This window comes from Plutella xylostella, chromosome 30, assembly GCF_932276165.1.
Source record: "Plutella xylostella chromosome 30, ilPluXylo3.1, whole genome shotgun sequence".
In the NCBI taxonomy this organism is placed as follows: Eukaryota; Metazoa; Arthropoda; class Insecta; order Lepidoptera; family Plutellidae; genus Plutella; species Plutella xylostella.
In genome coordinates, this window is record NC_064010.1 from 2,272,118 (window position 1) to 2,287,669 (window position 15,552).

The 15,552-nt window shown below is 38.0% G+C and overlaps 2 protein-coding genes across 2 annotated transcripts; one reads left to right on the forward strand and one right to left on the reverse strand.

The window, feature by feature from the left end:
- The first annotated feature begins 1,248 nt into the window (after positions 1-1,248).
- Positions 1,249-8,379, forward strand: LOC119694684 (brain-specific homeobox protein homolog). Its single transcript, XM_038121486.2, has 3 exons — positions 1,249-1,755; positions 5,197-5,304; positions 7,542-8,379. The coding sequence occupies exons 1-3, from the start codon at positions 1,437-1,439 to the stop codon at positions 7,703-7,705; spliced, it is 591 nt and encodes a 196-aa protein (XP_037977414.2). The 5' UTR covers positions 1,249-1,436; the 3' UTR covers positions 7,706-8,379.
- A 3,099-nt stretch (positions 8,380-11,478) lies between these two features.
- On the reverse strand, positions 11,479-13,494 carry LOC119694718. The gene is made up of 2 exons (XM_048632134.1): positions 13,338-13,494; positions 11,479-12,683 (listed from the first exon to the last, which is right to left on the reverse strand). Exon 2 carries the CDS (start codon positions 12,672-12,674, stop codon positions 11,754-11,756), a length of 921 nt encoding a protein of 306 aa, XP_048488091.1. The 5' UTR covers positions 12,675-12,683; positions 13,338-13,494; the 3' UTR covers positions 11,479-11,753.
- Positions 13,495-15,552: the final 2,058 nt, after the last annotated feature.

Consider the following 15,552-nt stretch of genomic DNA (forward strand, 5'->3'; position numbering starts at 1 on the left):
GTTTAAAAAAATGTTGTGATGATTGGATAATTCGTTGGCATATGTGTATCGTTTCTGAAGGAGCATACTTTGAAGGTGATAAAATAAATTTGGATGAAAAACAATCATTTTTTGTTTTATCTAATCCTGATACTTTTTACACAGAATGTACATTTAAAACTAACACCATAGGTATTTGTGTTCATGAGTGCGAGTGAGAGGTCTGATAAGATGGTTCGCAAAATTTTAAATGTCTCAAGTAGGTAAGTATTCGTAATCACTGCCATTTTACATGGTACCTTATGTCGGTTTTTTAATCTCAGATACTAAATTTTATATGGAATGACGTTTAAATAGAGATTTGACACTAAATCCAGATTTAATGTGTTTCAGCAAGTGGCCCAAAGTATGTAAACACTTTTCTATTTAATTTTATCATTTTAAGCTTACTACTACGAGGGCTACGAAATAGCTACGACCGTGCTACGTAGCCTTCTCGTAGCAGTCTCGTAGCACTTACATAAACTTAAAGTTTATGATTTCTTCCTGTACACAGTAGGCAATTCCTGTAGGTTGGCTGGTAGAAAATGCTTATAGCATGATATCCCCCTTTTAACACAAGACATGTTTTTCATAATAATGCTAATAATTAAAATACGCATCGGCAGTTTAAATCTAAATTTTGACGGATATTAGCTTTTAATTTTTGTATAATCTATAAAAATCGAAGGTGTTATTAAAGATGCCAATAAAGTATTTTTGTCCATCACCTAACCGAAACAAAACCGATCTAAAAAATAAGTTTGGTATGTTGTTTGGACAAAAAACAGCAATAATTTTAATTATAGACAAACAAATATTATAAAAATAAATCTGATAAGTAATTTAAAAAATACCTAGGTAATTCTCACACCAATAGGGACTGAACTTTGAAATGAAAACATAAGCCCAAATCCTTACTGAAATCGCCAGCACACACCTAAATAACAACCCATTTAATTCCAAATAACGAACGCTCAGATTCCATTTAACTGCGACAATCTGGGGAAACTTAAAAAAACAACTCCGAAGAAGACGGGGTTTAAAAAAAACTCCCTCCACAGAACAAGCCACGCCCCCAACCCCACGCCGCCCCCACCCCCGCATCTGTTACCGCGACAGTTAAATTTGGAACGCGGCACGTAACGACCCGTTTCCAGCCAAATAGCCGCCAACCGGCCAGTTAGTTCGCAATTATTATCGATTCTCATTATAGCGACGAAACGAGCCTAATTAACAGCGGCATTCGGATTTTAAATATTCAATAGTAACTCAATTTTACAATCGACAAAACTGTTTTCGAATTTAGAGCAGTGCGCGGTGAGGTTTGCTTTTGTGAAATGAGACTGGCCGGTTAGAGCCGCCACGAAAAAAATATGTGCGAGAACTTTTTGTAAACAGAACGGTTAATTTCAAAAATGGATCGTGAGACGCGCAGTGACACTCCGACCGAGTCGAGTCGGGAACCTAATTCAAAAACCTCATTTCTGATCGAAGACATCCTCTTTCGTGGACAGAAACCTCATTTTAAGGCTCCTACACCAGTTGACTCCATACGGCGTTCCTTCGACTATGAAAGACCTGAGCCAAAGCCCTATTTCCCAGTGCCAAGTGACATGAGACCTCACGTGCCAGGCCGGGAAGGGTCGTATTTGCAAGTCATGGGGGCCTTAGGCGCATATTTACATACGCCGAATACGTACAAGGCGGTCGACGCCCCGTATTTCCTATCGCAAGGTAAGTTTTGAAGTTTAAATTGGATCGTATAACATAACTCACACCTACACTTTCTTATGAAGCAGATTGAAGTTAGTTAGTGCTTTGTTTAGTCGGTGGTAGGGTCAACGTTTTAGGCGCACCCTAGACCTACAATCATATTGTACAATATATGTTTTGCGCAATAAGATTGAATTGCGTTTTGTATCCAAATGACGTTTGCGCAATCTTCAATATTAACCCTAGACGATCAATTATATTGCACAATCTTCAATATGAATATATCATCTAGGGTGCGCTTTACAGAATGTAGGATCTTGACCTCTTTGGTTTATTTATAACAACCATAACTTATTTTGGTGTATTCATAAAAACATATAAGTCACCAACATGCATTATATCCACTAGAAGTTTCGTCAAAAAAATTTAATAATAATTATAATATATCTACAAATATACTTACTACTTACTTATTATAACTAACTAATCAAAAATACCCCTCCGAGCCACACCCGACCCAAAGGTACCCATGACACTGGCAGCGTTACCACGCTGCACAGCCAGGGATAGCCTCTGCATCAGGTGTGCCCCGGAAGAAGATCCCAGACCACGACTCCTCAAGCGTCTGGTGATTTCCCTTAAGAAGGCCCTGCCCTCTTCTCCCCACAGTTGAACTTACACCCATATAAGTAATAAGTACTTTGTAGTACTTAGTTATTACTTCCATTCCATGCTTACACCACTCCGAAAGCATTGGGCGATAGCGTCATGGTATTGTTCCCCAAAAAGAATGATAAACCCTTTAAAAGAACTAGTTATCTGTACTTAGAACAATGTTGTTTAATCTAAGTAAATGTTTTCGTCAAACGTCTTGTAAAAAGTGTCAGGCTGGGCTTCTAAAAGGCTTTAGCATAATACCTACCAACGTATTATACAGTGTATTATACACTACATCACTGTACAGTCCAACTATAAAGTCGTGAAAACGGAAGTGCTGGATCCTAACAATTTTTTTAAGATCGTATTTAGTCGATCTGTAATATTTATTAAAGGGCAAATCCGTTAAAAATCCATAGTCAATCGGTTTTTATTTGTATGTAAAAGTAAGTAAATAACTGATGATCATAAAAAGTCTTAGCAAAATCGCACTCTTTGATGTGAGTGCTCCATAGTTTGACTGTTCATAATAAGGCTGCGTCAACAATAGGCAAAGAGTTAACCGATGACTGAGTTAGCGGCGTATAGGTTTATTTCTTTATTTATACACTTTATTGTACACATACAAAAGCAAACATAAAAGAGAACAGTTACAAATCAAAAAACACAAACGTATATAAAGGCGGGCTTATTGCCAAAAAGCAATTAGATCCCTTAACTAATTTGAGTAGGTACAATTATCAAACTGAACTTAGCCTATGGTTTAAACCTAACCTTAAAGGTTTAAGGTAAGCGTCTACCTATCGGCGTCGTACGTAACGGACGCATCGGCAATACCTAAGTATATATTCCTCGTATAGAAATTCACATAAGACATTGCGTATGCTATTTCGCAATACATTTATGAATATCTATTTGGTCCGATACGTACCTACGACAGTTGGCGGCTGACACCACAATAGGCTACTTGACTTATATCAAATTTGGCGCCATAAATGAGTATTTGGTGTAGTATTTACCTTACAAAACCGATATACAGGGTATACTAAGCCGAAACCTAAATGTGCTACTGGTCATATCTAAGCCCAAAACTGAAATCAGAATTTCAAAATCCGCGAGAAAAAAAACATTTTCCATAGAAACTTTGTTGGTCACGTGACTTTTTACTATGGAGAATAACTTTTTTTTCGCGAAAATATCACCCTGTATATCGATTTCACAAATAAATGTCTACGATGGTTGCATAAATTGAATAAAAAAGCAAAAAAATACATAAACAAAAATGAATGCTGAAAAAACGCTATCCGCCATTACGACAGGATGTGATGTCATAAAGGTTGAAAATATGTAATGTCACTCTGACATATTTTTATCTATTCTCGTAGCTTTGTTGTCATTACAGTCGTCTAAATATAAGAGGCCCGTTTGGACAGCTTCAAAATGTATGGGATGACAGCTGGTGTCAAACCTTAATCACATACAATAAGTAACTCTTGGTGCTTTAAAAGTTCTATTTTCTTTCGGCCGTTAAATAATAAACCATATATTATGTGTCTTTTTATGTATTACATCAAGTAAATCAAGAGTAAATAGAAAATTTTTGTAGCTGTCCAAACGGGCCTATTATATTTCGACGACTGTAGTTAAATGTCAAATGATTGTTTTCTACCCGTGTGCGTCATGTGACGTCATCACGTCACAGAAGTAATAATTTATAAACAAATATGGCTGATACCGTTTTCGCCTGTTTATTTATGATAAGTAGAACTTTTAAGATAAAGTTTTGCGATTTGCATGGTCCAAAAAAGTACCTATTGACTATTTTTTTGGTTGAATAGAGGAATTATTAATCATATTAAACCTACTTTAAAAAAGATTCAAGTAGCCTATTGTATAAACTGCGGCGTTTTTTTTTAAATTTTATTTGGGATAAAACGAACAATTTTATTTTAGCACGTGCACCTAGGTACCTATATCATATAAATTGTTGTTAGAAAAAGTAAATTAATAAGTGTACAATCCACACCGTTATCCACTAAGTAATAAAGCTTGTAAATTGTAGTCTTATAAAAACAAAAACGATTAATATTACACGGTGTCCCGTAAATAGTGGAATAACGGAAATGGGGTGCCTCAAGGGGTCAATCTGATAAATCATAAACATCTGACAGTCGGGTTGCCCACTTACCCGACAACTCTCTCAGCACTAGCTTGCTTGTTTTGGGGTCCACCAACCCGCACTAGGCCAGTGTGGTGGATTTGGCCTAAAAACCCTTCCCTAGACGGAGATCTGTGCTGCGCCCCAGCAGTAGGGACGTGATGGGTTGTGATGATTACCTAGTCTATTCTATTATGTTCACTGTGGGGGTGTAAGTACCTGCACCTGGCTCTCTCGAGTGGAATCTTTGTGAATATCCTCAAGGTCTAAACTGCCTTCCTAAGCTTGGACCATTTCCCACCACGCTGGTCCACTGCAGGTTGGTGGATTAACATAATATCTAGATGTGCTAAATCTAGATATTATTATGGAGGTTTCCTCACGATTTTTTCCTTCACTGTAAGAGCGATGTACTTACTTAAATTCCAAAGAACTCATTGGTACATGTCAGCGCCGGTATTCAAACCCGCATCTCTGGCGTCAGAAGCGGGCGCTTACCCGACTGAGCTACAACCACTCTGATGATTACTTAGTGATAATCCCCCCTTATCCGTTTGTAAAAATTTACGTTCATCAGAAAATTTCATATTTATACGATGAATAAAAACATTTGACTTTGACTTTAATAATATTATTGTTTTTCGCAGGAGTCCCGTACCACGCACTATTCAGTCCATCGGAGTTGTCTCTATCGGCCCTCAAGCACTGCCGAAGGAGAAAAGCAAGGACCGTGTTCTCTGACCCACAGCTCACAGGTATGGCGACCTAATAGAATAGAATAGAATAGAATAAAAATTTATTTCAGACCACGTCCATAAAACATGGTGTAGCGGTTAGAGACTGACTATGCCGAAGGTCCGGGTTTGATTCCCGGCGGGGCAGATATTTGTTTATACTTACATATTTTGTACTCGGGTTTTTGGTAGTAAAATATTTTTTGTTTGTTACGTCTATGATATAATATGTACTTACCTTATTGTACCTACCTATCCATGTATCTTATATGTATATCAGATCTGTGTAGTAGTATCACATGGGTTGGTATTTGTCATAATATTACAGGCTCAGCTTAGGGTCGGATGGCCGTGTGTGAGATGTCCCCACAGACTGAATGCGATGCGTCAAGATGCAAGACGCTCCTTTAGTCTCATACACATAAAGGCGCGAGCATAGGATTCGATACTATTTTCGAATCTACACGAAGGGTGGCTTTTACCAAACGCTAAACGTATTTAAATCAAATTTTAAATACATTTTGTACTAACTGACAGGCTACTAAATACGTTTACCGTTTGGTGAAATTCCACCTAACATGGAAAAAACAAATGCCACTTTTGGAACTAACAAATTTGCCTTACATTTTGACAGTGACATTTGACGATACGCAACGTAAACGGAGGTTTCGAATCCTGTGCTCGGGCTCGGATCGCTCTACAGTGCGACAAACTTATCAGTTCCGGTGAGAGCGAACTGAATTGATCCATATCTCATTATTTACTAATGAATTATATATTGATGTAGATTAGATGGGTTTATTGAAACCACAAGGGCGAATTACCACTACCGGCAAACTTAAAATCTTATAGAATGAAGAAATATTACACATTTACGTGAGCCGTGCGTATTTTTTGTACGCATTGTGATTTTCCAGTGTCAATTTTTCTAAATTATGTTATTTTTTTGTCACTGACAAATGACATGACAAGGCTTATGTCACCTTCTGCCATATTGAAGTATAGGTACTTAGGTACATTAAACAGCGCATCAGAATATATTATGATGGGAACATTTAGCTAATTGCTCGAATAAATATATAGGTATACCTAATGTAGGTACTCATTTTTTTCACATTTACAATATGTTTATTTAGATTACCTAAGAACCTATCTTCTGACCCCCTTCTATACAAGGAACTTACTTAGATATATCGTGTAAAATGGGGCTTTCTAAAAATATCACAACCATAATATTTGAGAGACAAATTCAGTAATGAACACTGTGGTCGCGCTAACTTCGTCGACACTCGGTAAGATGGTTAATAAGTTTATGAGTCAATTTCTGAACCCGTCGCCGTCGGCCCGGTCATCAGACCCCTTAGCATGAATTTTCATCGTGAACGTGAAATTACTCGATGAATTTTGTAGGAAAATTTTAGTTCTGTTACCGACCGCCAGGGGCGCTGTTCTTATTTTCATACAAAATTACTTGAAACCTGTATCTACGGTATACCTAATCTACGCCCCTTCCAAATTTCAAAACCCTACTAGGTATTAAAACTTTATAAGTTTCTTTTAGAGGTTGAATTTCGCAAAATCCCGTCTTAGTGAGCACCTAAGTCCTAAAAAGAACCCCCATACAAAATTTCAGACTATATATTGTTCACGCCGATGCCTCCTTATAACGAGCGTCGGGCTCTATGCCCGGCGCTTTACTTTTAGAAGAAGAAAAATACGTCAATCATTACGAAAATAACAACTCGAAGAATTCATACCACATTTTATTAATTACTAATTCTAATACATAATTCTTATCTCATTATAAATATCGCACTGTTTCTATTACTTATTTAATTCGTCAATATACATTTACCATCAACAAGCCAAGAATATCTTTATTATCATTTCGATATACAATATCTATACGCCACCTTTCGTTTTCTTTATTGTTGTCATGGAAGAAGAAATAAAGACTTTATTTTTTTCTACTTCCATGATTATTGTATCCTCTATATATCCTACTAGCTGTACCCGCGAGCTTCGCTTCGCCTTAAAAAGTTTTCCCGTGGGAATACCGCGATAAAAAGTAGCCTATGTTCTTTCTCAGAGTCTAGACTACCTGTATACCAAATTTCATTCAAATCCTTTCAGTAGTTTTGGCGTGACAGAGTAACAGACAGACACACAGACAGACACAGTTACTTTCGCATTTATAATATTATTATTATTAAAGTTAGGATATAGAAGATACATACTAACCGCCTCCCACGCGGCAGGTCTGGAGAAGCGGTTCGAGTCCCAGAGGTACCTGTCAACCCCCGAGCGAGTGGAGCTGGCGGGCGCGCTCAGCCTCTCGGAGACGCAGGTCAAGACCTGGTTCCAGAACCGCCGCATGAAGCACAAGAAGCAGATGAGGAAGCAGCAGCAGCAGAGAGGTTAGTGGGGATTTTTTTTATAGATGCATTATGCTGAGTGGGAAGCCTTTTGCTGACATTTAGGTATTTAGTTGTAGTAGTCGGGTTGCCCACTTACCCGACAACTCTCTCAGCACAAGCTTGCTTGTGTTGGGGTCCACCAACCCGCGCTAGGTTAGCTTGGTGGACTAGGCCTAAACCCTTCCTTCATTGGAAGGAGACCCGTGCCCCAGCAGTGGGGACGTGGTGGGTCGTGATGAGGTATTTAGTTAGAAAACCAACAACGTTGTACGTTGTTTATGTTACGTAATGTATTTAATACATGTGACATATTATTAGTGACATATGGTGACTGGCTAAAAATGCACATGTTGACATCTTTGATTATATAAGGTTGACATGTTGCTTACCATACCAAATTTCATTGAAATCGATTCAGCCGTTTTGACGTGAAGAAGTAACAAACATACACATACACATATCTTTCCGTGTAACTTGTGTATGTATCTATTGTGTTCAGGTAAATAAATAATGTATTTATCTATCTCTTCTAGGGGCTTAGTGTAAGTTTTTCAATATCGATTGAGCAGTGAAACCTAACGCAAAATTGTATGGCGCGGAGCTAGTGCAGCTACTTACCGCTAGGTGGCGACTCTCCCGGGCCATCGCACTAATATACACAGTTTTTTCATTCAATATTAAATGATAGTTAGTTACATTATTAATTTCAAATCACATGTAGGTAGGATTATCGCCTTAAAGAGCTGCCAGCGCCTTAAGAGCTTAACTGTGTCTGTCTGTCTGTTACTCTTTCACGCCAAAACTACTGAACGGATTTGAATGAAATTTAGTATACATATGGTCTAGAGGTCTAGGCCTTGAGAAAAAACCTAGGCTACTTTTTATCCCGGAATTCCCACAGGATAACTTTTTAAGGCGAAGCGAAGCTCGCGGGAACAGCTAGTACTAACTAAATAATAATTTATTCAGCATAGTTACTTACTTATATCGGCCATATTGCCATCATCCAACCACCTCTAAGACCGCAGAAGGCCAAAAGTCTACTTTATTTACTGTCAATGGTAAAGTGCATTATTTTCAGAGTTCCTCAACGTATGCTATTGCTATGCCGTAGGGCGTAGTTACAAATATGACAGAAAATATTTGAATATATTTTGCAACATACACCTACGTAATGCATACAGAGAAAGAAAATACATAAAATGTTATAACAAATTAGACCCCTTAGCATGAATTTTCATCGTGAACGTGACGTGAAATTACTCGATGAATTTTGTAGGGACATTTTAGTTCTGCTACCGACCGCCAGGGGTGCTGTTCATATTTTCATACAAAATAACTTGATGAATACTACTTCACGTTCACGATGAAAATTCATGCTAAGGGGTCAGAGCAAATTTTAATATAGTTTGTGTGAAGTTGACACAAAAATTTGCTCCCTTGCTTTGACAGTATAGTGTCAGAGCAAGACAGCAATAGATTTAAATGTTTAGTGCAAGTCACCCTAATCCTGTAATGTGAAAGTTTTCCCGTGGGAATCTTAGACAAAATGTTAATCCAGAGTGCTGCTGTGTCAGCTTTCTACATAGGTAGGTCCTTAGCAAATTTAATTATAGAAGACTAAAAGCTGATTCACACACTGTTTAGTGCGAGTGCGAGTAAGTAGTAGACGTACATTACTGAATATGCATAGCAGATAAATACTATTTTCGAAGTGTCTAGGTTGTGGCTAGTCGTGCCAAAGCATCTCCACACTGGGCTCGCTAGGTTGTGACTAGGCGCGTAAACAGCCATTCGCTAGTCAACGAACCACTCAAATATGCTCCATATTGCAACACAATAAAGTTAAATTGTAAGTATATGACATGAACATGACACAAGTTGCTCTTTCTACTTTTAAGGTTATAATGGCGGTCATTGTAAACAAAGGTGATGTTTTTTGTTGAAAAAATTTGAATTTATTTCAAAGAATGGATTTTGAGTCGCTTTTGACACGAACTGGACACGTTTATTACAAATTACGAAAGAATAAATTGTGTCCAGTTGTGGAAGAAGACTGCGAAAACTATTGAAAAGTCCAAAGCCGTGTGCCCAAAGAAATTAGCATCATGCAACGAAGATCTGAAATACTATAGTCTGACGTATGCATGTAAAATGGGAGGCCGTGCTTTTAAGTCGAAAGGCAGAGGCATACGGCATACGACGACTTATAAGGACAACTGCCCCATGATGCTAAAGTTGGCTTTGAACAATGATGGCTCGAGACTGAAGATTGTGGAAAAGGTTGAAAACCACAACCATCCTGTTAATAGAGAATGTCAGAAAATGTCTCATTTAATTATACCATACGTTGAATTATTAATAGTAGTTTTTATTATAAATAAAAGATAATATTATGTATGCTATATGTTATTTATTTTTGTAGAATTAAATTCGGGGATATTCATGTTGCATGTGAAAGAAAACATCGTGAGGAAACCCCAATATCTAGATTAAGCACATCTAGATATGTGAACCCACCAATCCGCAGTGGACCAGCGTGGTGGGAAATGGTCAAAGCTTAGGAAGGCAGTTTAGACCTTCGAGATATGCACAATGGTTCCACTTGAGAGAGCCAGGTCTTACACCCCCACAGACAATATAATGGAATGACCCACTAACCCTAATCTATCTTACTGAGAACCAAATTTAAGTACAGTACTTAATTACATACAATACAATTACTTTATATTCATGCAAGAGAAAACATATTGCCACAATAGCGTTATATTGTGTACAAAGGTCCTTTGGTAGCTGTTTCATCGCGACCCATCACATCCGCACTGCTGGGGCACAATGAAGAGCAACTTGAGTCATGTTCATGTCATATACTTACAATACAAATTTAACTTTATAGAGTTGCAATATGGAGCATATTTGAGTGGTTCGTTGACTAGCGAATGGCTGTTTACGCGCCTAGTTACAACCTAGCGAGCCCAGTGTGGAGATGCTTTGGAACGACTAGTCACAAGCTAGCGAGCCCAGTGTGGAGATGCTTTGGCACGACTAGTCACAAGCTAGCGAGCCCAGTGTGGAGATGCTTTGGCACGACTAGTCACAACCCATACACTACCATAGTGTGAAACGACTAGCCACAACCTAGTCACTACCTACTATTTTTATGTATACAACAAGCCCAGCCATGTAAGTACGTCTCAGTGTGTGAATCAGTCTTAACAAACATCCGTAATGAAAGACTTCCTCATTCCTACCTCTTAAGGCGCCAACAAACTAGCTGACGCAACTTACGGACACGGCTGTCAGCCGCGACTGATAGTGTACACGGACGGCTCTCGGACGTCTGAAAGCTGAACGACAATGACGTCCCAGAGTGATCTGGCACGAACTGTCCCAAAAGACCGTGCACACTATCAGTCGCGGCTGACAGCCGTGTCCGGTGTCCGTAAGCCGCGTCCGCTAGTGTGTCGGCGCATTTATAGTTGTATAATATTATTATATTAGTATTTATACTCTGTCCATTATATTATTGGTTTTTAGTCATTCGAAATCCCATACATATTGGACGGCTGCAAAGGAAAACCAACTTTACCTACCAGACATAAGGAAACGTCTAAAATACAATAACATAGTGGAAGCTCTATAGTACCTAGTATAAGTATTTAACAGTCTAATGTTTATCAGTTTTAATATTGCTGAGCAACCTGAGCATCGAAACTATTGTGCCAGTAGCGCCAGTAGCAGTACCTGACTGGAACGGAGCCGCATAAAAAAAACAATATTTTTCAGTAGATAAACTTTAATCTTAGTAGCTACATAGGTTATTAGGGTATTATTTATTATATAAAAATAAACTTTAATCAACATAACCAAAGAAAAACAAACCTTCAACTTAAGAAAATTTTAAAACTTAACATGTTAACTAGTACTTAACTTATTTTAAAAACAGAAAACAAATCCAGTGTTGTTATTTAAAAATCATGCATAGCAATTATTTTTTTCAATGTCCTACTATGAGCCTGACAGGATGTCAGCATAAAATATTTTTTTCTTTATTCACTCAGCATCTTGCCTAATTTTTTCTTCATTACCTTCATTGCCAATAGTCAATACTTCATAGCTAGTTATGAAATCAGTTATCCCTAGAGTAACATCACTCCTTTTTACAGAATCTAGCAGCCATGGTTTCAGCTCCGAAATATTGTTAGCTTCTGCAAAATGGATCCAATTCCAAAAATTGTCCATAGTCAAACCTGTCAGTATATGGAACACACAAATCTTCACCAATGTTGTCATCGACAAGTATTTGGCCAGTTTGATCAATTCATCTAGCCCTGTCTCCGGTACTTTGTTCAAGTAAATATAATCCTTTAGATGTTGAATAGTTGATATGTGGACATCTTTGAGATCTAGGATGCCTTGTTTAGCCTCCCTCCATGGGCCTGTCAGCATGGCCTTCAATACAGGACTGCTAGCAGCCATTATATGGCGGTGGACATCCACTGATCCGTCTATTCCCTTCAGGCTGAAGTCAATCAGGTCCTTGTCGTCATACAAAGCACTGCTTGGGCTGGGTTCCATGAAAATGTCTATGACACCTGCAACCTTCACATTCCCAGACATGAGGTCGGATAAGCTGTAACTCTCCGGTGCCTGTATGAATCCGCCAGAACATTCTGTAGATACTATTGTGAGGGTGCTGTTGTTAATTTTAAAATTTAACACACAGTTTAAACAGTCTTTACTACGTTTACTGAACCTAAAAGTGCTGGTTATGCTTGTGTTCCATAAAGTATTACTAACCCATGATAATATGGCCACTTTTACCTGTAAGATGGCAATGCTACACACTACATACTCTGGGCTCATTATCTCTGATTTACCGTTCTTGTATTCAGCATGTTCCAACTTCAAGTATGCTGAGAAGGTATTGCCTTTCTGAATATGTTTATCTAGATATATTTTAATCTTATCCATATTGTCACGCTGAAAGTAAAACATAGCTTTTATTAATATATGGGTACAGTAAAGGGCAGAGAAACCTAACCCCTCCCAGAAGCATTGTTACTAAGAGAGGGGGGTCAGGTTTATCTGCAGCTGACCGTACCTAGGTATATTTTTATAATATTTAATTTCCCCATGCCCCGGCCGCCGGACATTAAACCTACTTCAAACCAATGATTTCAAAAGGAAGGATACGCCCGTCAGAACGTTTTGTCAAAAGAAAATGGCACCCGCGCGCTGGCCCTAATTCATACAAATTATGACAGATTTATGAGATTTTAGGGCCAACGCGAGGGTGTCATTTTCTAGTGCGGTTGGGCCTATCCTTACGCTAGTAATATATAAGTCAATGCTTCAAACACAGGTTGTTCACAGTAACGACAAAATGGCCGACTTGGAATCTCGTATGCTCAAGAATTTGAATTACCTAGTTGGTTGTGTGGAGCTCCACAAACGATGAACCGCCAGTAGGTACCCCACAGGCCACAGACCCTTAGTAATTGTAGTTGTAGATGTTGTAGTTAGTTACGTGCCTCCAAGATGACTCACTGACCGTTGGTCGTCGACACGCTAGAAGACCGTCGCCGTTTTTGGTGGATTACTACTTATAACTACTGAGATAAGTTAATTACTTACCTTATTAGTAATAAATTACTGCCACTGACTTGAATTCACCTTCAACTTGTCCAGAAACTGGTCGATTTAAATTTGAAATTTGAAGCTCAATATTACTTATCTACTGATGGAATGAGTATGAGTGCACGCCAGGGAATGAGTATGAGTGCACGCCAGCACGGCTAGTATGGCCATAATAAGATAACATGTGAAGTGACTGATTAAATTGAGTCACTTTTTGATATCAGTCTTAAATGTTAGCATAGGGTGTACATGGGACTCGTTTTATTTGTGTGATTCGGCATTAGTCCCAGTGACACTGTAACTTTTCTGCTCTGTGCAAATAAGTTTTTCAAATGTTATTTTTTTCCGAAAACCTCTCATTTGTGGTTATTGTTTGTATTGTCTATGGTTTTTTGACAATTAAAATGTCACCAAACGTCAAACTTGAAGAAAATTTTGACTGTTTGGTGCTTTCAAGAGTTTCGAGTGTATTATTTTGGTAATATTACTTTGCTTTGCGCTACCCCATGGATTCATATTGGCTCATTAAACTACTTTATTGAGTTTCTTGGACATCGTCTCATCAAATGATATACGACCAAGCTTGCTCCCGACCAAGCACGCTCAGATTCCTTGGGAGCTCCTGCTATCGGCAGCCGTCGATGCATCGGATCCCTGAGACGAAGAACAAAAACAGCATGCCACCTGACTGATGACCCACCCACTGTCTACAATAAATAGAATAATTACTAATATACTTAAATTATAATACATACCTATACCTACAATATATAATATAATATAATACATAAATATATACTTAATACATAAACATAATAACACATAAATATATGATTCCTCACACTCTTCTTAAAAGTTGCAATTGATGGTGACATCCTCACGCTCACAGGTAAGCTGTTCCACAGGCACGCCGCCTTCATAGCAAAGGAATCGCCATAAGAGGCAGCGTTATGTTCAGGTATACTGAGCATCTTGTTCTCATTAGATCTCAACGCACGTCCATGCGAACTTAGGAAAGAAAATTTTGACTTCAGATATTCAGGGGAAGCTGGATTATTCAATACATTGAATAGCAAATTGAGAATGTGAGTATTCCGGCGAAGACGAATTGGGAGCCACTTTAATTGAGCACGATACTCTGAAATATGATCATACTTACGTAAACCGAATATAAATCGGATACATAAGTTCTGGAGACGTTCGAGTTTGTTGAGTAGCTCTTCAGTGAGGTCAAGATAGCTTACGTCAGCGTAATCGAGAATCGGGAGCAGTAAAGACTGTGCCAGCGTAATTTTGGTGTTAAACGGTAGAAAGTATACAACACACATATCAACTATTCAACATCTAAAGGATTATATTTACTTGAACAAAGTACCGGAGACAGGGCTAGATGAATTGATCAAACTGGCCCATTTCTTGTCGATGACAACATTGGTGAAAATTTGTGTGTTCCATATACTGACAGGTTTGACATTGGAGAATTTTATGTATTGGAACCATTTTGCAGCAGTTAATAATATTTCCGAGCTGACACCATGGCTGCTAGATTTTGTAATTAGGAGTGATGTTACTCTAGGGATAACTGATATCATATCTAGCTATGCCGTATTGAATAGTCAATGCAATGAAGGTAATGAAGAAAAAATTAGTCAAGATGCATGATGTATATTTGGAAATATGTTCTCCTGACATCTGACATGCTCATAGTAGGACATTGAAAATGCATGCATGATTTTAAAATTACCCCACTGGTTTAGTTTTTCGTTTTTAAAATACTCATATGCAGGTTACATGTTAAGTTTTTAAATTTTCTTTTAAGGTTTGTTTTTCTTTAGTTATGTTGATTAAAGTTTATCTTTCTTTAATTATGTAATAAGTACCTACTTAATAAAATTAAAGTTTATCTACTTACTTAAAATAATTTGTTTTTACTTTTTTTGTTGTCACAATTTATACTTAATAGTTTTGTTGCTCACCAAAAAAGCTGATGAACAACAAAGTTTGTGGATAGGGATGTTTGTTATTCTTCTACGGTTTGACCAATTTTCATGAAATAAACTAACACAGCAACACTCTGGATTAACATTAGGCCCGGTATTCCCACGGGAAATCTATTATAGGTTTAGGGTGACTTGCACTAAACATTTAAACGTATTGCTCCCTTGCTTTGACAGTATAGTGTCAGAGTAAGACAGCAATAGATTTAAATACG